Below are 24104 nucleotides of genomic sequence, written 5' to 3'. Positions count from 1 at the left end.
CTTCGAAGGTACTTAAGTATGTTTTTCACAGCAGTCCAGTGCTCCTGCCCTGGGTTGGCCTGAAATCTGCTTACTACACTCACTGCCTGAGCAATGTCAAGACGAGTGCACAGCATGGCATACATTATGCTCCCTACGGCAGAGGCATAGGGAACGTCTTTCATGCCATCAATCTCCTCAGAAGTCTTGGGAGACATCTTCTTGGAGAGAGTGACTCCGTGCTTGAAATAAACATTTCCTTCCTTGGAGTTTTCCATGCTGTATCTTTTGACTATTTTGTCAATGTAAGCAGATTGGGATAATCCTATTATCCGCTTCGATCTATCTCTATAGAGTCGAAGACCCAGTATATAGGAGGCTTCTCCGAGGTCTTTCATGGAGAATTGCTGTGAAAGCCATACTTTCACCGTAGTTAACATTCCTACATCATTCCCAATGAGTAGAATGTCATCTACATACATAACCAAGAAGGTAACCTTATCTGCACTGTACTTCCTGTAGACACAGGGTTCATCCGGATTCTGCTTAAAGTCAAACGATTTGACAGCAGAGTCAAAACGGATGTTCCAACTTCTAGAAGCTTGCTTAAGTCCATAAATGGATCTATTAAGTTTACATACCATGTTTTCCTGACCTGCAGCAATAAAGCCTTGTGGCTGCTGCATATAGATATATTCAGTAAGATCTCCATTCAGGAATGCAATTTTGACATCCATCTGCCAAATCTCATAATCATGGTATGCTACTACAGCTAGCAGGATCCTAATGGATTTAAGCATGGCCACAGGCGAAAAGGTTTCCTCATAGTCGATGCCCTCTTTCTGAGTGTACCCTTTCGCCACCAGACGAGCTTTGAAGGTCTCAACTCGACCATCGGGGCCCTTCTTCCTCTTGTAAATCCATTTGCAACCGATTGCTTTTACCCCGGAGGGCGGATCTACTAGAGTCCAGACTCCATTGGTCTCCATTGAGTCCATCTCTGCTCTCATGGCCTCCACCCACTTTTGGGAATCTATGTCCAACATAGCTTTCGCGTAAGTCACGGGATCCTCCTCACTAGTCAAGGTTTCCACCAGGTAACTATCCTGGTCATAACCATAACGGACTGGTGGCCTGGATACCCGAGTGGACCTTCTAGGTTGGTCACTACCTGGAACTTGTGGGACATCTCCCACTGCTCCTGAGCTCTCCTCATCAAGAACAACTTCCTGACGATGGGTGTCTAGGATGTAATCAGTTTCCAAGAATTGCGCATTTCGATTGTAGAACACTTTCTGCTCACTTGGGTCATATAATAGGTAACCTACAGAGCCTTTTGGGTAGCCTACAAATAGGCAACGGCTGGTCTTGGATTCCAACTTGTCTGCACTCGTTCTTTTAACGTGTGCTGGACAACCCCAAATCTTCAAGTGTCTGACACTTGGTTTCTTTCCGGTCCAAAGTTCATATGGAGTATTCGGAACCGATTTGGTTGGAACCCGATTCAGCACGTAAGTCGCAGTCTCTAATGCGTAACCCCAAAAGGATGTGGGTAACTCTGAGTGTATGAGAAGCGACCGGACCATATTCAATAAGGTCCTATTCCTCCTTTCTGAAAGACCGTTAAGTTGTGGTGTAGCAGGAGGAGCTAATTGTGATACTATCCCATTGTCCTTTTAGTAGTCCCTGAATTCGTCAGAGAAATACTCGCCACCTCGATCTGATCAAAGGGCTTTAATTTCTCTCTCTAACTGTTTCTCGACCTCTTGTCTAAACTCTTTGAACTTTTCAAAGGATTCAGACTTGTGTCTCATTAGGTACACGTAACCATATCGTGAAAAATCATCTGTGAAGGTGATGAAATACATGTGTTGATTCCGTGTCCTAACACTCAGGGGACCACATACATCAGTATGTATTAGGTCAAGAGTGCCTGTACATCTTTCAGGCTTACCGTTGAATGGTCGTTTCGTCATCTTGCCTTGTAGGCAAGGCTCACAAGTGGGAAGATCTTCTACAGTTAGAAAATCCAAAGGACCATCCTTTACCAACCTTGTGATTTGGTCAACACCGATGTGGCCAAGTCGGTAATGCCACAGACACGTGGGATTAACTGTATCACGGGCTCTCTTCTTGGGGATTTCAGCCGACGTAGTTTCGGTTATGTTAGTTTGTAGAGAAGGATGTAGAACATAGAGACCGTTCTCTAGTTCCCCGTATGCGATGAATCTGTTGTTTCTTTTAATAGTAATTGTATTACTAAAGAAGACAGAATAACCATCTGCACACAGTTTTGAGACAAAAATCAAATTTCTCCTTAAATTTTGTACATAAAGACAATCTCTCAGTACAATAGTTCCTTCTCTAAAAAGTAACTCCACGGTTCCTATGGCCGCGACTGCAACAGTTGCAGTAGTCCCCAAATAGAGTGTGACTTCTCCTTCACTCAGCCTTTTGCTTACCTTGAACCCTTGCAGTGAGTTACATGCATGAGTTGAAGCCCCGGAGTCAATACACCAGGACGCAGAAGCTACCAATAAATTGGTTTCTATAACACAAGTTTTGAAATTACCTTTCTTGGATTCCAGGTAGGCAGGACAGTTCCTTTTCCAGTGGCCAGTCTTCTTGCAGAAGTGACAGGCATCCGATGCTTTGTCTTTCTTCTACTTCTTGCCCTTAGTGGCTTTCTTCTGAGGCTTCTTTGCCTTCCTCTTTCTCTTGCCTGTCTTGCTAGCTTCAACAAGCATAGCTACGGGCTCATCCTTTCTAATCAGTTCTTCAGCTCTTTGCAACATATTGCTGAACTCTTGCAAGCTGACATTCAGCTTGTTCATGTTATAGTTCATGATGAAGGGATTGAAGGAAAGAGTCAAAGAATTAAGGATAGCATCTATCTGGGTTGCAAGGTCCAGCTTGGATCCAAGACAATGATCGTGAACTTGTTGGCCCTTGGTCACTTGTGCGGTCATGAACTGTTTCAGGACCTTTTGTCGAGTAGAACGATTCTGCTCTTCATACATCGTCCTGAGACTGTCCAATATGTCCTTGCAAGTTCAATCTGATCGAACTGCCTCTGTATTGGGTTGTCCAAGGAGGCAATGATGTAACACCGGGCAAGGGAGTTTTTCTCTTCCCATTCCTGATAGTCTCTCCTTCGGGCCTCAAAAGCCCTATCTCCCGGACACTCCGGGGCAGGATTCTTTGCCATTTTGTCTAGCTTTTCAGAAGCTAGGATCAGCATAAGGTTCCTGTACCAGTCGACATAGTTTTGGGCCCTTCAACTTGTTGTCATCAAGCAATTTTGCAAATGATCCGTTTGCCATTTTCTAATAAAAGAGCAAACATCAGTCCACAACCTAATTTGATTCATGTTCATTTCATAGATATGGATTTTAATCTACGTTCCATTTCCATTTATTCATCTCTGAGATTTCCCTCCTTTCTCAGTGACGGAGACTACGGGTTGTCTCTGGAAATGTGGGAAATCACATAGGGTGCACAGAGCTAACTGTTTCAGCTGCATAACCCCACCACCTTTCTGTAAAGGATCATATCCACTCATCAAATGAGCTTTCCCTTTGGCCTCTGTCAGACAAGGTTCAGAGTCGTTTTCAGGTAAACCTTTCTGTCCAGTGAGTGCTTACCCATCATATTCGTGAACACCAAGGTACCGTGAGAGAGTTCCCATTTTCTGGTGAAGCCCTCCCACATCGGTCTATGACGCCCCTATCATCTTATGAAACACTCAGATAAGCCCAACAGCAAATGGATAGCCCATTTTCTGGTGCGTTTCCTCATTACTGAATGACCCATCTTCATGCTAATGACGGAAGGCCTTTAGAGAGTTCATCATATGAATTTCCCTATCACATGCACTCATATTAGCTGGAGGGAACAGTTAATTACGCCCTAGTTCTAATTTTAGGTCAAACCAAAGTGGCTCCCACTGACTTTCATAAAGCCAGATTTCGGTGGGCCTAAATCGGCTAGGGTTCCGCACGTAACCTCTTGATGAGGTGTGGGGCCCACCACTGAGGGAGGTCATCCAATGACCAAAAGGGACACCATGGCAATGATGTGCATTCAGCCATGGTGTGCGCAAGAGCCACTGTCAATTGAGCATGGGCCAAGCACTTATGGCCCATGTACGTAGCACATCACATTCATACATCACATGCAGGGATAAATTGATCCAATCAATTAATCATCTGTAAGGCCCATTTGAAGCCCATTTTAAACCTATAATATTAACCATTAATATTATCTAGGTATATGGGCCGAATGGTTCAGCCCATATAGCTTAAAATGTTAAGTGGGCTTTTAGCAGTTTTAACTATTTAAAACTAGGCCTTTACAGGTAGGGCCGAATTAACTATTTAATTAAACATCAATCCTCAGGCCCATTAGTGGGAAAATTAGGGCTAACTTTCAGCCTTGATTAAACCCTAGATTCGGTCCAAACAGTTTGAACCAATCTTGGTTCGAATGGGTCTAGGGTTTGATCTTTAATTAAATCTTTAATTCAAGAAAATAATCTGAAATTAAATACTAATAAAAGATGTAGAGAAGATGGGCCGAATGGCCCATAGACTGTCATTTTATGTTATGTTATGTTTCTCTCTGTTGTGGGCCTTATTCTGGGCCCATACTCGGTAATATTCTGTTTTTTGTATTTTCCTGCTCACTCAAGGGCCTCTCTGTAATTTGTCAAAGATTAACTTATTAATAAGATGTTTAGAGTGTTAGAGAGAGGTAATGTTCGAACCTCTCATTCTCTAACACTCATTGCAGCAGCTCTCTCTCTTCTCTTCCTCTCTTGTTTGCTGTTTTGCTATTTTGCATCTAATCTCAAACAGTTCCATACATCAAGTGAACTGTTTTTCAACTTGGTATCAGAGCGGGTCGTTGCTTGGCGTGTCCCTCATGTGGTTCTAGTTCAGCCAACTGCATGAGGAGGTTCTAGGGCTGAATGTTTACAGTCATTCGCCTGGTTCTTGGAGGTCATTGGAGGGTGCCCAAGTTTCTATACACTTGGAGAAGGGTTCGGTGACCAGGAGGAATCAGAGAGCAAGTTTTTTAGCCTGATTTGAAATCAGAGAAAAGGGATTTCGAAACTAGCTCAGAGAGCAAAGTGTTCAGCCTGGTTTGAAGTTCAAACCAGAGATACTGTAAGTTGTTTTCTCAGTTCTTTGCTGAGTTATTTTTGTTATTTGGGAGGACTGTTAAAGCATTCAAAGCACACCTCCATTCGGCCCACTGTTGCTGGACTGATTTCTGGGTTATTCTAGAAGTGTGGTTCGGCTGTTATTGGGCTTCCAAACTGCTGAAAAATTGATCTAAATTAAGTGGTACAAGCCTCTACTTTAGTTCAGCTGCTTCTTGGACCTAGACAAAGTGTTCTTGAAGTGATTTTTGCTTGTTAACAGTGAAGTGTTGACTGTTGCATACATATTGTTTGTAAAAAGTCCTCTTAGGTACTGTGGACTGTTTTCTTTGTTCTCCTTGGAAAATTACTGTTGGGAACCAAGAATACATATTGTTTGGAGGCCTGCTGATTGTTCCTTGAAGGCTGAATCAGGGTTTCTTCTCTTTGAAAGTGCTGCCACCGAACTTGGTTCTCACGGCTGTCAGTTCTGAACTGAGTTTGTGTGCTGCTGTGTTTGCTACTGTTTCAACTCAATCTGAGTTCTTTGAAATCAAATCACTTTTAAAGGCCTGTCGAAACCCTAATTGAAGCTGTTACATAATGGACTTCTCAGAAATTGAGAACAAGAGCACTGCTGAATATGGACATAATTTGGGAACTACAACTGATTCCTTGTTGGCTGTAACTACAGTTAAATTGGATGGAACCAATTATTTGGCCTGGTCACAATCCGTAAAAATTCATATTTGCAGTAGAGGAAAGTGGGGGTTTATCTCTGGGAGCAAGAAAGCTCCCCCAGAGGAGGATCCCTCTTATGAAAAATGGGTGCAGGAGAATTACATAGTGATTGGGTGGCTTGTGAACTCAATGCAACCACAGATTAGCCAACATTACTTGTGGATGAACTCGGCTAAAGAAATCTGGGATAGTGTTGCAGAAACTTACTCCCAGAAGTTGAATGTTGCCAGAGCTTACAAACTGAGAAGTGATGTGAAGATTCTAAGACAGGGGGAGAAGTCACTTGCAGCATACTTCTCAGCCCTAAAATCTATATGGCAAGAAATTGACTTGATAGAGGCCGTGACATGGGATACCCCTAAGGATGCTGAAACATATAGGAAATTGGTTGAAAGGAATAGGGTCTTTGAGTTCTTGGCAGGGCTCAATTCTGAATATGACATTACAAAGCAAAACATCTTGTCCAAGGAAGATGTTTCATTGTCTCAAGCATATGCTTTGGTCAGCAGTGAGGAAAGTAGGAGGAAAGTGCAGGTTCAAGGGGTCAGTATCAATGATCATTTTGCAAATATGGGAATCAAACCCAAAGGGGTTACAGGAGCTCCCAGTGGCACAGGAAAGAAGGAGGTGGTATGTGAATATTGCAAGAAGCCGAAACACACTAAGGACAAGTGCTGGAAATTGCATCCCAGTCTTGTTCCTATCCGATTCCAGAAGAAGAATGACAATAGAAAGACAGGAAGTGCACATACTGCCACAAGTACAGATACAGAGTTTGAGTCTGCAAGTGCACAATTGGCAGCCATGAAAGCTGAATATGAGAAGTTTGGAAGGATGATCAGCCAGCTTGAAGGTGTAACTTCATCATCCAACCCTTTTGGAAGTCCAGCCACCACTGCATTTGCTCACTCAGGTATAAGGGCTTCTGCTAACCATGCATCTACCTCAGGTAATCCCAAGACCCCTTGGATCATTGACTCAGGTGCTTCTGATCACATGACCAACCTTTCCACTTTGTTTGTGTCATATGATTTGCTTCCTAGTCGTGACAAAATCACCTTAGCTGATGGTTCTCTTGCCCCCATTTCTGGCAAGGGAACTGACAAGCCTACAGACTCTTTACTTTTATCTTCCACTCTTCATGTACCTAAGTTAAATACCAACTTGTTATCTGTAAGTAGCTTGACCAAGTCATTGGATTGTTATGTAACCTTTTTCCCTTCTCACTGTGTGTTTCAGGACCTGAAGTCTCGGAAGGTGATTGGGAGTGGCCATGAAGCGAATGGAATATACTTGCTTGACACCCCTGGCCAATGCTTTGATCATCCAAAGAATGTTGCTTTTGGTTCTACTTCTTCAGAGTCTGTCAGTCAAATTATGTTGAGTCATTGTCGGTTGGGTCATTTACCTTTTTCTGCTTTAAGTCATTTGTTTCCCAAACTGTTTAAGGGAGTCAGTGTGTCCAGTCTCAGTTGTGAGTCATGTCAGTTGTCAAAGCATTGTAGAAAAAATTACCCTGTAAGTAATAAAAGATCCTCTTTTCTTTTTCATATTGTACACTCTGATGTGTGGGGGCCTTACCACTTACCCTCTATGGGGGGCTACAAATACTTTATCCTGTTTATTGATGACTTTTCTAGATTCACTTGGATATACTTAATGAAATCCCGAGACTTGTGAGGCAATTTCATGAGCTTGTTTTAACTCAATTTGGTACCAGAATTAAGGTTTTCAGATCTGACAATGCAAAAAAGTATTTTGAGAAGAGCTTATCCTTGTATCTCTCTGACATGGGGGTTATTCACCAAAGCTCCTGTGTTAGAACCCCTGAACAAAATGGAGTTGCTGAGAGGAAAAATAGACATATTGTTGAGGTTGCAAGGAGCCTTTTATTTGCCTCACATGTTCCCACAAGATTTTGGGGTGATGCTGTACTTATTGCTACCTATCTAATAAACCGTATGCCATCCAGGGTTTTAGGGTTTAAATCCCCCTTCAGTCTTCTTCATCCAGATAAGGATCTCTTCCCAATTCCTCTTCGTGTGTTTGGTTGTACCTGTTATGTTCACATTCCAAGTGTGCAGAGACACAAGTTTGAACCAAAAGCCCACAAATGCATCTTCCTTGGTTACTCCCCCACACAAAAGGGTTATTGTTGTTTTGATCCAAAGACTGGCACCAAACATGTCTCTATGGATGTTACCTTTGATGAACTTTCTCCTTTTTATGGTTCCTCTCAGGAAGGACATTGTCAACAGGGGGAGAGTCTGTCACAAGTTTTTGCTCTTCCCCTTCCTGTCCCAATTCAGTCTCTTGACAAATCTGTATCCTCACAAAATGAATCAAAGGAGGATCAGCCACTTCATTCTTCTTGTCCTAGTGCTCCTATCTCTTTACCTCCTCGTCCTACCCATAATCCCAAAGTGTATCAAAGGCAGAGACCCAGGAATGAGCAAGTGGTTTCCCTTACAACAGATGAGGCTCATACCCTCCCAATCACAGATGAGATAACAGGTATTGCTTCAGCTCCCTTGGAATCCTCCTTCCCAGATCTTGATGTCCCCATTGCTATTAGGAAAGGAAAGCGGAAGTGTACTGCACACTGCATTTCCAAACACCTTTCTTACGACCTACTTTCCCCTTCATATTGTGCCTACCTCTCTTCAGTTGCTTCTAACCCCATTCCTAGGTCTGTATCAGAAGCTCTTGGGATTCCAGAATGGAGAGATGCCATGCAGGCTGAAATGGATGCTCTACATGAAAATGGTACTTGGGAGGTGGTGGATTTGCCTGAAGGGAAGGATCCAGTTGGATGCAAGTGGGTTTTTACCATTAAATACAGGGCAGATGGGACTATTGAGAGGTACAAGGCCAGACTTGTTGCAAAGGGCTACACACAGACATATGGGATTGACTATCTGGAAACTTTTGCCCCTGTTGCTAAGATGACATCTGTGAGGGTTCTTTTATCTCTGGCAGCTCACTTTGATTGGCCTCTCTATCAGTTAGATGTAAAGAATGCATTTCTGAATGGTGACTTACATGAGGAGGTCTACATGTGTCTTCCTCCAGGAATGTATGGGAAAGATATGCAAGGAAAGGTATGTAAACTGAAGAAATCTCTTTATGGCCTCAAACAATCTCCTAGAGCCTGGTTTGAGAGATTTAGAGCTGCACTTGTTAAATTCGGCTATGTTCAGACACAGTCAGATCATACTCTTTTTGTGAAGAAAAGTGGGTCTCTAGCAGTGTATCTCATTGTGTATGTTGATGACATTATAGTGACTGGTGATGATGCCTCAGGCATTCTGGGCCTTAAGTCTTTCCTCCGTACAGAATTTGAGATTAAGGATCTGGGGGAGTTGAGATATTTCCTTGGCATAGAAGTTGCCAGATCCAGGGATGGGATTCTTATTTCCCAAAGGAAATATGTCCTTGATTTGTTGTCTGAAACTGGCAAATTGGGTGCAAGACCAGCTGCAACTCCTATTGATATGAGTCACAAACTTTCAGCTTCGGATGGAACTTTGTTAGAAGACAAAGGGGTCTTCCAGAGACTTCTTGGGAAGCTTTTGTACCTGTGCATGACTAGGCCAGATATTGCGTATGCTGTCAGTTGCATTAGCCAGTTCATGCATGCTCCTAGAGATACCCATATGGCAGCAGCAGAACGGATTTTGTGCTATCTGAAAGGCTCTCCAGGAAAAGGACTTCTATTTTCCAAACATGGTCATCTGAAACTTGAAGCCTATACTGATGCTGATTGGGCTGGAAATATTGATGATAGAAGATCTACTTCAGGGTATTGCAGTCTGGTGGCTGGTAATGTTGTCTCTTGGAGGAGTAAGAAACAAACAGTTGTGGCTCGATCCTCCGCAGAAGCAGAATATAGAGCCATGGCACATGGAGTCTCGGAATTGTTGTGGCTAAGGTCCTTAATGGAAGAACTTGGGGTAGATCATGACAAACCCATGATGTTGTACTGTGATAATCAGGCTGCCATCAACATTGCTCACAACCCGGTACAACATGATAGAACCAAACATATTGAGGTTGATAGACACTTTATTCGTGAAAGAGTCTCCTCCGGTGAAGTGTGTCTTCCATTCATTACTTCTGAAGGACAATTGGCAAATTTTCTCACCAAGGCCATTTCCAAGGCAAGGCTTCAACATGACACTGGCAAGCTGGGCATGATTAACATCTATGCTCAGCTTGAGGGGGAGTGTAGAGAAGATGGGCTGAATGGCCCATAGACTGTCATTTTATGTTATGTTATGTTTCTCTCTGTTGTGGGCCTTATTCTAGGCCCATACTCTGTAATATTCTGTTTTTTGTATTTTCCTGCTCACTCAAGGGTCTCTCTGTAATTTGTCAAAGATTAACTTATTAATAAGATGTTTAGAGTGTTAGAGAGAGGTAATGTTCGAACCTCTCATTCTCTAACACTCATTGCAGCAGCTCTCTCTCTTCTCTTCCTCTCTTGTTTGCTGTTTTGCATCTAATCTCAAACAGTTCCATACATCAAGTGAACTGTTTTTCAACTAAGAAAATCAAGAATCAGTCAATCAGGGCTGTTCGCACAATCCATCCTACAAAACAGAGGTTAGATCACAGTTTGCAGTTTCATAAACTGCAAATCGCAGATTGTAGTTCTCCCATCTGCGAAATCTCCTTCTCTGCGAAATCTCCTTTTCTGCGCCGCCATCTTCGATCCAAAATAAAATAAATAGAAATCCTATTTCTATTAATGATTACATCAGATCGAATACCTAATACATTGAGTCTAGAAAATAAAAAAAATATTTACAGACCAAATGTAACGAATGAATCAAGAAACAACAAATCTTGCAGGTTCCCTACGCAAACCAAGAATTCGATCTCCTCTTGTACGAACAGCCCATAAATCAAGAAAATCATAAAGAACGGTTCTAAATAATAATCAGATTTATATAAAATTAATTTCAGATTATTCGCCCATTAATTTTGGGAACAAATTTCCCAAAACCCATATCTGCGCAAATCGGGTAGAATGCCTTCTGCCCATTTGCGCAGGTTCAAATCTGAAACAAATTGGTTCAAGATTTAAAACCATGGCTCTGATACCACTGAAGGGATGAGAGATTCATCGTATGGACGCCCAAAGACTGCGGAATAAGGGGGTGAATTTCAAAATTTTTCTCTCCCTTCAACTGGGAATCGCATTCCCTATTTTAGAAAATCATATTTTCAATGATCATTCTTGAACCATGAACTGAACCAGATCTGAATCAAAAGGAGTAGGAGAGGATTATACCTGATACGGAGAAATAGTATCTCCCAACGAAGGTGTTCACGCCCAAGGAAGGATCCAAAGACTGCTCCCATTGAAGATGGCGCAGTACATGATGGAGCAGAATCAGCAATGTTCTTCTCTAAGAACTCTGTCCTTCGCAAGAATCAGTAGGATGGCACATGAGCACAGCTTCCTATCAATTCTTTCTCAAAGAACTGATGTCAAGATCGAATCTTGACTTCTCCCACAACTGGAAATCGAACTGGCAAACAGGGCGGCAAGAACAGGGAGGCAACAAGAGAGTATTCGCAGGGTGCAAAATTCTCTCTTGTGATTTCAGCACTGAAGAAAATCTGATTGTGTATCCCCTAAAGGCTGCCGCCCCCTCCTTCTTTTGTTAACCTAAAAAGATCAACTCCTAATCCAATTAGGAGCTGCTTATCCAAATCATATTTGGATAAGACCCCTTTTTAGGTGATAGGGATAAACCCTTATCTTATCTGCAGATTAGATTAGCTTTCTCCTAACCTCATTAGGAGGTTTTTAGATCTGAATCACATTCAGATCTGGACTCTTTGAGTGGATAGGGTCAAGACCCTATCCTATCTACTAATCCATCTCAGAATTCGCCCCATTATTAACTAATAAAATAGCCCAGTTCGAAATGGGCTTTAGGCCCATTAAGCTTATGTGCTCACTTAACCTTCCTAACTGCTACCCAGTTGGGCTTCCTTGTATGGCGTGGGACCCAAGCATTGATCTACACATCAGCCACATGGGTTTGGCCCAGCCTTTGTTACAAGGCCTGGCCGAATACACTGTTATGGACAGTGCACCCCCCGAAACCCATCAAATGGGCTCTATGGGCCCAACACTTACCCTAAGTGGTCCCTGGGCCAAGCCACCTTGTAACACCCAGGGACTGTGGGCAGATGCAAGATTAGCCCATCAGGTATTATCCTCAATGGTCTTACACATAACCTCTCAGCCCATAATGGTCATACACTGCCCGACAAGAGAAGACCTCTCCCTCGGCTACAAGGAACAGTGTTGCACTCTCTACTTATATGGATCCCGGGAATTAAAACCTTCTTGCAAATATTTTAGAAACCATAATATATATACTTTTATATCTCATAAAATATACTTTGCAAAATAAATCTCAACGATTGAAATCGGCTGCCGGCAGTCTTGGTTTCCATCAGTGAGAGTGCATCCCCGATCATTACCTTTGTCCGACAAAGGGGCTGATCCTGTCATTATGATCACCCACTCAGATGAATTCTCGGACTGCCCCAACATACCCAGGTTTTGACCCCCGCTAAGGATCTCACTGAATGGTACATCAAAGACAGCCCAATCCGACACCTAGTGCAGTATCATAATCGAGTCTAGGGGTCGGGTGTAACTTTCCAATTTTGCCCATCAATCTCCAAGGTCCAGGGCAATACTGAAAATCTGGTCCAGTTCATAGATTCAATTAATCCTACACTGTATGTGCCTAGGGTCTCACCCTGGCAGCTGAGACAGGCCACCCCAACCGACTTGGTGGCACCACAGTGTCACCCTTGTCAGGATAGGTCTCCCCAGACCGACCCACTGGCTGTGAACATTCTAAACTAATACGAGTCTCATTAAGTGTCCAATTTAAGGGTAGTACACAGAAACATACCAAGGGAACATGAATCAAATATGCACTTTTATTCATTTACAATAAACTCATAAGTACATCATTCTGATTGAAGCTAAGGGCATACAAAACTGTCTAACACTAGGAGGGTTGTCATCTACTCGGTAATTAAAAAAGCAAAATCTAGAAGTCGTCTTGAAACAAAATTGAGCAAGATGGAGGCCTCTGTGGTTAGAAGTGTCTGGGGGTATGGTCATTGTGGGTGGTGTTGTCTAAATGCTTCCGTGAGAGCAGAGATGATTTTGGTAATCTAGAATGCCAATCCAATAAAGGTGAGTCACTCCTTTGTGGGGAATTTCTCTGTCCCCATTGAAGTTTTGGGTCTTGGAGATTTCAAGGGTTGTATCACAGGTGTTTATGATCCAGATGATGAGGTTGATAGGCAGGCTTTTTGGGAGGAGCTAAACAAGATCCAGAACAAGGATAATTTTCCTTCTTTTGTTGGAGGGGATTTCAATATTATTAAGTTCTCTCTTGAGAAGAAAGGATGTATGAGGAATTCTGTAGGAACGAGATCTCTTGGGAAGTTTGTTAATAGGCATGGATAGCAATCAATGGCAAGCCCTTTTGACAAAAGAAAAAAAAAAAAAAAAAAAAAGAAAAGAAACTTAAAATCACTAAAAGTAACCCATGTTGTAGTCACTTGGATACTCATGGATGGTAGCCAAGACGGGGTGGTTTGTCCAATAGGTCTAGGTCAACAGACCTAGTTCTCTCTGAGAAAACATGGATGCTCTCCCTTTACAAGTGCATCTTTCATTTTTCTGATAGTAAATAGAAATTCATTAAAAGAAAGGAAGGTGATAAGCTATCACCCAAGAGAAAGACAAAAACACCTACAAACGCTAAAAACTTCCAACAAAACCAAACATCAAGGCTCAAAACACAAAACTCACAACCGGGGAAAAATCCAAAATATTCCATATCCCAAAGCACCACCACCTGACCCCATAACCCAAGAAACTTAGGATTCCTCCACCTAATCAAAAACAATGAACCACCTTGCAAAAATCACCCCTAATCCTCCACACTTCCTCCTACCTTTCATCAACCTCATTCCAAACCCCTCCTCCTTCCTCCACTATAACTTTTCTCGACCGCTCTTCTGTCTTCTCTTGAGCTCCTCAAAAGATCATCTAACAAATGCCTCACCACCCCAAAAGAGACACCAAGATTTTTTCTCACCTCTACATCTCTCTCAACAATTTTTTTCAAGAGCCAAACTTCCTTCCCTTTCCACCTTTTCTGAATCTCTATTAAGCATTCTCGACATCGATTCATTCCCACCCTCATTTTTCTTCTCGAGGAAAATTCAGCTGATTAGCTTCCATCCTGATGGGAGCATGAGGTGCCTCCCCTCCAGTCACCTTAAAAGTCAATGCCTTCATCTTCACTCCTTTTATCTTAAGCACCTTCTTGTACTTATTTGTAGTACCTACCCCAACCACACCAAGCTTCAGCCACAAGAAAACTTTAGTCATATAAACAAGAAATAAATTACTTGAACCACGAAATTTCTTAGGAGCCACCTCCTCAAAAGCAGCCACTACTTTCTTTTCATCCTTCCTTCTACATTCCAAGTCAACCCCTAGCTTTCCAATTACAACTTCCTCAAAACTGGTCATCAACAAGAATCTATTTCTGGAAACCTTGTCAAATGCAGCACCCAGGAAAACTACCATTGTATACATCACTTCACTTTTAATAAGACCACTCTCCTCCCCATCATACAAAACAATCTTTTTTTACCTAATATGCATATCTGAAAATTTCCCAGAAACAGTTTTCTTCCTTCCCCCTTCGCACCTTGACCAGCTCCAATCCCTTCAAAGCCCCAACCCTTTTGTTCTTTGGGCTTGAAAAGAAAACATCTTCTTTTATCAACCTGTAACTTGACCTGCTGGTTTCCATTCTGCCATCTTTAAAATTGGCCCTCATAAAATGATCCCCACTTAAACCTCCAACGTGCCTCACAACCCAACCCGCCTCCTCAACTTTTAAAAGCGAAGATTTCTCTAAACCCTTATCAAACTCACCCTCTTCTCTATCTAGCCTTCCATGTATCCCACATTTACACTTTCCTCACCAACACTAGCCACCAATAAATGAGAGCCCACCATTTCAAATTCAGAATGGGCTTCGTTCTCTTCACAGCTCTTCAAGCCCCTGCAAACTTTACTTACAGCAACTCCTAATGAGCCACCCCAACTAAAATTAACTCTATCTTTAATTCCAAAATTATCCTCATCTTCAACCTCTGCTCCTCATCAGCCTGATCGTTCCACTTCCACCACTCTTTTTTTTTTGATAAATAAAAATTTAGACCATTTCTCGATTTGTGCATGGCATCCTTGTGCAGGGGTCATGCTAATCTTCCACCATTCTCAATTTGTACATGAATATGACTTTGTTCTCGCATCAGAATATCACTCACTTCAACCTCCTTATCAAAAGTGAAAAAGAAAAAACCGGCATGCAATTTTCTAACCTGAAAAGAATAACTTGGGCAAAATTCAGCTACTGCCCAGGCTCTAACATGTTCCATTTCTGGCTCAGAATTAACAAAACGGCCAACCAAACTCCTCTGTTATTGCAATGTACCTCTCCACCTCACTTTTGAGAGCTTGACAAGCATGAGAACATGACTTTGTGGAGGGAGCTCAATTTTGTTGCTCTAATTTGAACGAATGAAGTGGAAGAGAGAATAGCTTCCTTCATCAACTTCTCTATCCTTCTTCCTTCTTCAACCAGAGAACAAAAGCGTGATGGCAGACTAGTTGCCTACATTTTAACAGGGACAAAATTGACATTTTGGTTCTCTATCTTTTCTTTTGATTAATTTGGTCAAATGGGAATTATGGTCAAAAATGTCATTTTACATGTCCATCTAAGAAAACCAGTAATAAGTAATATAGTTGAAAAGTAGGAGTGTCATAGTAATACGTAAACTAAAGAGTAGGTCTCAGTAAATATGCAAAACTATAAGGGATTTCATAGTAAATGACCCTTCATATTACTTGTCACTACATGGTCCACTGCACATCCTTGTCACACATTCTTTTCTATTCGTATTATAGTACATCTTTGCATTCAAGATCATTCATTATTGCCACAAGATGAGGAAAGAGAGAGATATAAATTGTTCACCTCGGGTCCTTCCAAACACTATGGAAATCGAATTGTGGGATGACCAGTACTGCATCCAGAAGCCCTGCCACTGCAACTGCATTGCAGATCTGCCAGAAGACAATTTCTTATACAGGGTAGAAGATAATATGTGTAATCATGCATATAATTAGCACTGACCAAATAGACCTTTGGAGAAAAAAGAAAATCACTTAGGAGTTTCAAGTTAACATTTGAGACAAATAGTCTCAATTAAGAATTCTCACTTTCTTGGAAGCATCTTACAACTTTATTGTTTCAACTTCTGACCAATCATCTTCTTTCCTCATTTTTGGGGAGGCAATGTAAATATGGCAACACTAATGTTCCAAGTCTAAAAGAGACTAAACTTCTCAAAAATGTCTTGTCCATCATTTTTCAAGATATTGTATTATTATCATGGCACTTGCAAATTAGAATGCCCAAAGGCCCCAAATACAGATACAACTGATGCAGGAAACCAAATATAAATTTTTTTTTTCCTTTATTTTTGGATCAGTACAGTAAGACTTATTTGCATTTCCTTTCCTTTTCTTTCTATTTTTAAGGTAAACTAAAGTTGTATTAAGAAATTAAAAATGTAATACAGTACTGATACACAAGTAATACTGCATGGATAGCTTCATTATAAAGTTCTCTTATCACAATATGTTACCAATACTGGTACAAGATACCGGAGATAACAAACCACCCATTTCCAAATTATAACACAGATATCATACAGTTAGACAACCTAATAATGTCTTATGTTAAATGCAATCAAAATTGTAACTATTTCAAAAATTTTCTCTTCCATTTCTCATATACCATGCTATGATATATTTATCTTCATGTAATAAACAGAAAACTGCAGTGAAGGAAGCAAGTAAACCATATAATGCAATTGTATAAGGCAAGCATGTATGCAGTATCATGTACCAGGATCATTATCATATCATGTATCTAGGTACAATAAGTATGTTGAATTGTTGAAGTATGGGAGGACCATGATAAAAATATAATGAAGCGCTGTGAATATCATTTTCCACAAAGAATTTTAAAATGAAAAATTGAGAGTTGTTCCTAGTGAAACAGAACACCATGTCTTGAACACTAGAGTACTCATGTTGTGCCCCTGCAGAAACAAGAGGGCAAAAAAGTTCATTCTTATAGTGCATTGACAAAGATGTGTGCAAAACAGTTTGACAACTAAAGAATCAAGATGGTCATGCATACCCGACATAGTTACATACCGATGTTCGTTGTTGATTAAGACCACCATTAGCCTCAACAATCAAATAACCACTGGGCACAGAAGATCCTGAAAGTTGATAGAGAACATTAGTTTTCTAAAAGAAAACCCAGCTTTTTTCCTTTTTTATTATTAGCTAAAATGTCCTTGTAGTCAACCATCCTTGTGGTGAACCCCAGCAATGAGGAACAGTATGTCTTGGGGCCAAATAATGTAAAAGATTTCGTATTTTTGTATTTTGGAAGGTGTTCACCGAGGCTAACCACACCATTGAGGTGTAAGAATGCCACTGTATTCTTTCTAACAGCATCAATAAATTTTGACAGTTAACCATCAAAAAAATGTCCTTGTAGTTCTGATCCCAAAGTTTTTATCATCCATTTGATTTATTTTGTAATCGTTATAATTATCATGAAATTTTCTCAATAAAAGGTAACAAATGGATGCTGTAGAATCAACGGGAGAAAGATGAAATATTGTTTTCACATGATAAAGAAGATAAACGGAGAAGCCAAAAGTAGCTACAATAACTGTCCATACCAGAATGCCGCCGTCCAGGACTAGTATTTTTACAAGGTTTCCCTTCTTTCTGCCTCTTTCTATATCTCCATAAAGAAGACAGCTACAGAAAAGCAGAATACACTCAGCAAATAACTAAATCATATGCATGCATGCAAGCAATATGTCTATATATTTGTTAAATATGTATACATGAAACTATATATATTGAGGTATGCTTATTTATATTGGAGACTCCTGTAAGAAGTCGGTGACCTCTTTTAGCCCTCCACTCTATTTGCCAATTTTGTACTATTTGAATTTCCAGTTATTTCTACTTAAAAGGAAATTTCTCAACATTTTTTTGCGAAGCAGAAACTGTTATGGAGGGTTAAGTAAATGCTTAAGCAAATCTATTTGACCATCATTAAATCCTTCAACTGAAACAAATAAACTACACAATGAGAACTTTCCTAAAATTGGTCTCATACTCTCAATTGAGCAAACTAGCCTCTATACATTGAAGGCAACATTGTACATTCTTGGAACGTACCTTTTTCAATAAATTCAATAGAACTTGATAAGATTTCTTTACCACATTCTTTTTTCGATAATCATGTGGCTAAAATAACATATTGGAATTTCGAAGTAATTAAGGCCATGTTTGGTTCCACTCTCATTCTTCCTCATTCTTTCCAATAATAAAATTTTAAAATGGACAAAAATGGTAGAAATGGACAGAATTAAAAAATGTTGCTACAAACTAAACGCTTTTATCCAAAAAAAAAATGATTTATTTTCACAGCAAGAATTAGAATAAATTTTGAAGCCATTTGGTTACAAATTTCAATTTTATTCTTTTTCTCATCAACGAAAATAATAATATAGTTATACATACAATGCTCATTAGCATATATATAGTGGAAACATGCAAGACACACTAAGAAAACACAAATCAACCATGTGGATGCCACATCATTAACACAAATATGAAAAAGAAAAAAAGAAAAGAAACTACAAAAGATTTTGCACTTGATTGCATAAAGAAAATTTAAAGGAAGCAATTATCACCTATTTAAAACTAGTTTCTGAATTGAGTAGCAGTTGTACAAATGAAGAACAGAGCTTGGAACTTCTAAATAGAAATGGAATTTAAAATTTGTAAAATTAAAAAAAATTAATAACATAATAAATACAAAATGTCTAACAATTTCACCAAATTGATAATAGTATATTCTATATATACATATTATACTAAGAAAGTCATAAAATCTGATAACATACAATCATGCCTCATGTTTCTCATTTTCATTCTTCAAAGAAGCTCTATGCTAGCCATCACAATCCACCGGCTTAGGTCTCCAATCCAGCAGAATAGATTTTTACTGACAGATAAGCAGCATTCAATGTCTGTTGGCATAAGTTTTCACAACAGAAATAGCCAATGGACAATTGACCGCTGTCCATCCGCCGGTAAAAATCTATTAGTGGTTTGTGACCACTGGCACAAAATTCCTTTGAAGAATTACAATGAAAAATTGAAGAATGAAAATGAAACCAAGCCAAAGGAGGAAATAATTGAAGCTATAAAAGTAAGATCTGCACATCGGGTAAAAACAATGTATCCATTCAGGAGTGTCTCAACAAATGGCATCATAAGAAAGTGAGTGAAGTGACACAAACAGAAGTGCAAAGAGAAAGAATAAGTTTGGATTGGAAACCACCAAGTTTAAACAAGCTAAAACTGAACTTTGATGGTAGCTCCTTCAGTAATCTGGGGAGAGCATGTGTTGGGGGAGTTTTTCGAAATCACTTTGGTGTAGTAGTGGCTTTGTTCTCAGGACCAATTGGTTTCAGTGATTCACTTCACGCTGAAATTCTGGCACTCCGACAAGGACTAAAACTGCAGAGCAATTAGGAGCAAAAGATTGGGAGATTGAAGGAGATTCACACTTGATTATATCCTGGGCAAAGCAAATCAATTCAGCACCTTGGAAATTCATATTTATCTTCAGAGAAATTGACCTACTTGCAAAGAGATTCAGTGATTCACTTCAAGTTTTGCTTGGGAAAAGATGGAAGCAAATGTCTTGGAGGATATTCTAGCCAAACAGGGAACTGAGAGACCCACCTTCTTCTGGGCAGTTTTGTAATCTGATCAATTTTGATTACCTCCATGATGGAATACTTCATGCTTGTACTGAATCAGTAACTTTAATTTAATGAAAAGATTTCTTTTGCTGATCAGAAAAAAAAAAGGAATGAAAATGAGCAACATGGGGCATGATTATTTTTTGTGCTGTTGGTTACCTCAATTATTGTGCCATGGGCTTTTCATTCTAAACAGAATGAGACCCATGGGAAGAATTTTGTAGCCAAAAGCTCTAATGTTATTCATTCTTTCCAAGAATGAGTAAGAGTTGAAAGAATGTGAACCAAACATGACCTAAATGTCAACATTCTCCATTCTCCATTTCCTTTTTTTTCTGGTGATTTTTTCTCCCAATCTTTCCATTCTTTATTCTCTAAAAAGTAAAATAAAAATGAAAAGGAATTAGCTGTTGCACTTTGTTACTGTAGATTCATTGGCAGAGATATATGTGAAAAACTCTTCTAACTCCTGTCTCTTGTAAATGCACAATTAGGGGTGGATTCGAGCCAAACCAAGCCGAATATCTGGCTATTTGAGCTCGGCTCACCAAAAGAATGTTAGGCTCGAGCTCAATTCGAGCTAGATACTTGAGCTTGAATTCGGGTCAGTATATATATATATATAACAATTATTATTATACATATAAAAATAAAAAATATATATAAATTGTTTTTATTTTACATATGAAAAATAAGAATTATAAAAATTATTTATTATTATACATAAAAGTAAAAATATTATATATATGTATGTATGTATGTATGTATGTATGTATGTATGTATGATTAGGCTCACGAGCCTCACAAGCCGAGCTTCATTAGGCTCAAGCTCGGTTTGATTAGCAAACGAGCCTGTATATTGGGCTCGAGCTCATCCCAAAGCTCTGTTTAAACCGAGCTAAATCAATCTTTTTATGAGCCGAGCTCAAATAGCTCGTGAAAAGCTCGTTTCATTTCCACCCCTATGCAAAATTTCCAATAAAAGCTCTAGTTTCTTGTAAACAAGAAAGAGCAAATTGATTAATGTGAATTATTTGTTTGAATTTTATTTAACACCATATAACATCGATTTTTTTCACTTCATAACTTGATATTGATTTTATCACTATACTTAATTACCTTCAATATTTTATTCAAAAGAACTAAGAAGGCATAAAGTATAAACATATCAAATTAAAAGATAAACATAGCAAAAATTGCCAGGTTTCATCACCCCAACTTCAGATACAAACAAATGACTAATAAAAGACAGGCCAATCTGTGTCTTCTAATATATCTTTTCATTAGTCTAACAATGTCTGCAGTAGCACTGAAGTCTGGTGATACATCCTGATGTTGCTTGCTGCATTCCTTAGATAAAATTTGTAGTTCCCAATTTAATTTTAGCCATTACAGCGGCAATCAATTATCCCCTAATAACAATCACAGAGTTAAATAGATGTAGAGGTGATAGCAGAACAGATATAAAGTGAAGTCACCGAATTTAAAACATCTACTTATCTTTTTTACTTATCGAGAAATAAAAATCATCTACGTATCTTTTTTCATTTTTCCAATCATGTGTACTGCCTTTTCACTAGCATATGCCGAAACAATATTAGAACTGAAGTAATGAATTCTGGCTTCCTAGAAATTGGCAGATATGTTATTACAAGGGCATTGATTTACAATCATAATGAACAACATCTAAGCACCAAAACGCTTCAAGATTAAGAAAAATTCTTGTAAAACTCAATGCCTTTGTGAGAGCAAGCAATGTGATTATGAGAGATTATGTTAAATTCTCTGTACGACCCATATCTCACTTCAAAGAATTTGTGACATGGAACAAACAATCACCTCAACTTTGGACCAACTACTGCAGTTAATTAGATATAGAACTTCTTCTCTAGTTGCTGTATTCCTACAAACTCCACAACATTGAGCCCTATATGTAAATTCTATAACTGTCTGGACTCTGGACAATTAAGAAATGAAACAAAATGTCCAAAAAGAGAGAGTTTTCACCAAAATAGGTCCTCTTCTTTTTAAACTTGCAGCTTGAAGCATCGCCACCACAAGTAAATGAATTTCAAATGTCAACTACAAAGTATAGTGTACTCTTCAGGAAGACAAATCCCATTAATCTTATTCCCTTCTTATCTCGAATAAACTAGAATTTCTTCTGTCTTTTTTTCTTTTCTTCTTTTTTTTTCTTTCTTTTTTTTTTTTGAACCTCAAAGAAACAGAATAATCCAAACCAAACACTCAAAAATCAAACATCAGGACCAGAAAGGAAAATCCATCATACGAAATAAACAAAATGAAAAAATAATAAACAAATGCAAATAAATGGGAACCAAAAGGTCCAAAAACAAGGAAATATAGAGAAACCCGACCTCAATCCCGGAGACATTATCCGACTGAATGTCAGGCCAGAGGTTTTGGAAAACTTCATGGCTGCGGTACACCGATCCCGGCTGTGGAAGTGGCGGAGGAGAAGTAGGAGCAGAAATTGAAATAGTAGGAGGAGGAGGAGTACAGAAGTGGAGAAGCGCTATCCCCAACAATATGAGCAGATAAGAGATGTAGAGCAGCGGCAGGAGAATGAATATGCGTAAATTGCGTCGAGAGAGAACTCTGCCGAAGAAATTTCCTGGGCGAACCCGCAAATGGTCTTTTACCCGATAACGTCTCCGGTGATGTGGGACCTTCCCGGGACGGCGTGGGGAGGAAGGTGGGCTACAGGAGCTACTTTCACTGCTGTACCCATTAAAAGTATTTAGAGCGAGATTTTGGAGATGGGTCTTGCTTGTCATGGTAGAAGAGGCTTGTGTGAGACCATGCAAGAAAAAAAGAGAGAGAGCGAGCTCTCTTTTATTGGTTTTATATGGAGATTGAGAATGTGACTTTTGATCCTTCTTGTTGCATGGAGTATAGAGTAACTTCTTTCGAAGGAACAATGGCTGTGAGTCTGTGTGACAGGGAGAGACAATGAGACCAGAACAGAAGGCAGTAAATTACAGATATAATGATTGAATGATGTTAAAAGTTTGAAAATTGAAGTTGTCTAGCCTTGAAGGGGAATGAAGAATTTCAGAGGCGAAATGGGTCTGAACTATTTCCCAAATCTTACTAAGAGTCAGATTCTCAGAGACGCAATCGGAGAGAGAGAGAGATCAACATCAACAGATGGTAGTGGCGACGGAAAATAACCAGCTTCGAGTTCGGCGTGGCTTGGGCCGAAAATATATGATTTCCTATACGGTTAGGCACGTGACTTACATCTGCACACGGCACGGGCGCACGGCTAAATAGAGTAGTGCATTGCAAAGGGATCAAATCGAATCAGATATAAAATCAGGGAGAGGTACCAATCAGCCCAGATCAGAATTCTCTAGCCCCAAAGTACAGGGAATGCATCTGACCGTGAATTGATGTCAAATTCACGGTTAGGATGTGGTTTATAGGGGGGCAGAGCGTTAGTAGTAGGGGGGGTTGGAATTCAGAATTCTGCATCGTGTGTTTTTGTACTTCTCCCTATGGAACTAAAGATAAGTTTGTTTTGACCAAAAAAAATTTGATTAGTTTGTATTCGAATTTAAATTGAATCTTAACCACTAAATTTGTATAAAGTTGTAATAGAGATATTGTACATATTTAGATAGATTTTGTGCATATTTTTAGGAGAGTTTTAAGAAGTTAGAATATTTGCTACGTATTTTCCTCCATTGATTAGGATGTTGCTAATTTTAGCCTTGATGTAATCGTGTATATATTCGTTGTCTCCGTCAATGAAGGGTCAATTTTTTGGGCATCAATCTTTGCAATTGTTCATTATGATATCAGAGCCTTGACATTGCAGTTTATGGCATTGTTAGATCAAATATTCTGAGTACAGATGTGATGGTGTGCAATCCGGCTGGTCTTAGCTGTCAACGATCTTGCCTCTGAACGGAGCTACAGGGAGCCTGAAACAGAGAAGATGAGGAAGCTCCGGGGGGAACCCGGTATGAATGCTCCGAAGCTCAAGTTAGAATTCTTTCAAAGGCAAGATAAAACCAGATGGCGCAAAGTTCACATACCTTGTTCTTGGGGGGTAGGGAGCCTTTTATAACCACCTCGTGCACTCACTCCTAAGCTTCTGTCAGGTCGGGTATGATTACCTCTGGGTTCCTGCCAGTTCGGGTGTCATCCCCTCTGCTGGACAGAACCGCCACTGCTCCCTTTGTCGGAGCCGTCTTTGCGACTG

At 39.9% G+C, this 24104-nt stretch overlaps 1 protein-coding gene and 1 non-coding gene across 2 annotated transcripts in view; both read right to left on the bottom strand.

The window, feature by feature from the left end:
* LOC104609682 (O-fucosyltransferase 10-like) overlaps window positions 1-23074 on the bottom strand; it is a 51569-nt gene extending 28495 nt beyond the window's left edge. The window contains exons 1-4 of the mRNA XM_010276053.2: window positions 22252-23074; window positions 17765-17846; window positions 17226-17293; window positions 15976-16064 (exon numbers count right to left, since the gene is read on the bottom strand). Of these exons, the coding sequence (XP_010274355.1) occupies window positions 15976-16064; window positions 17226-17293; window positions 17765-17846; window positions 22252-22671 (659 nt within the window). The 5' untranslated portion in view covers window positions 22672-23074. The remainder of the gene's footprint in view (window positions 1-15975; window positions 16065-17225; window positions 17294-17764; window positions 17847-22251) is intronic.
* On the bottom strand, window positions 15142-15241 carry LOC148803045 (U6 spliceosomal RNA). The gene has a single exon (XR_016081772.1). It is a non-coding gene; the product is annotated as a U6 spliceosomal RNA (small nuclear RNA).
* Window positions 23075-24104: the final 1030 nt, after the last annotated feature.

The sequence above is a fragment of the Nelumbo nucifera genome, chromosome 1, assembly GCF_055504915.1.
Source record: "Nelumbo nucifera cultivar China Antique chromosome 1, China Antique-T2T, whole genome shotgun sequence".
Classification (NCBI taxonomy): domain Eukaryota; kingdom Viridiplantae; phylum Streptophyta; class Magnoliopsida; order Proteales; family Nelumbonaceae; genus Nelumbo; species Nelumbo nucifera.
Note: the sequence above shows the minus strand (reverse complement) of the source record. Positions and strands in the feature narration are given on the sequence as shown.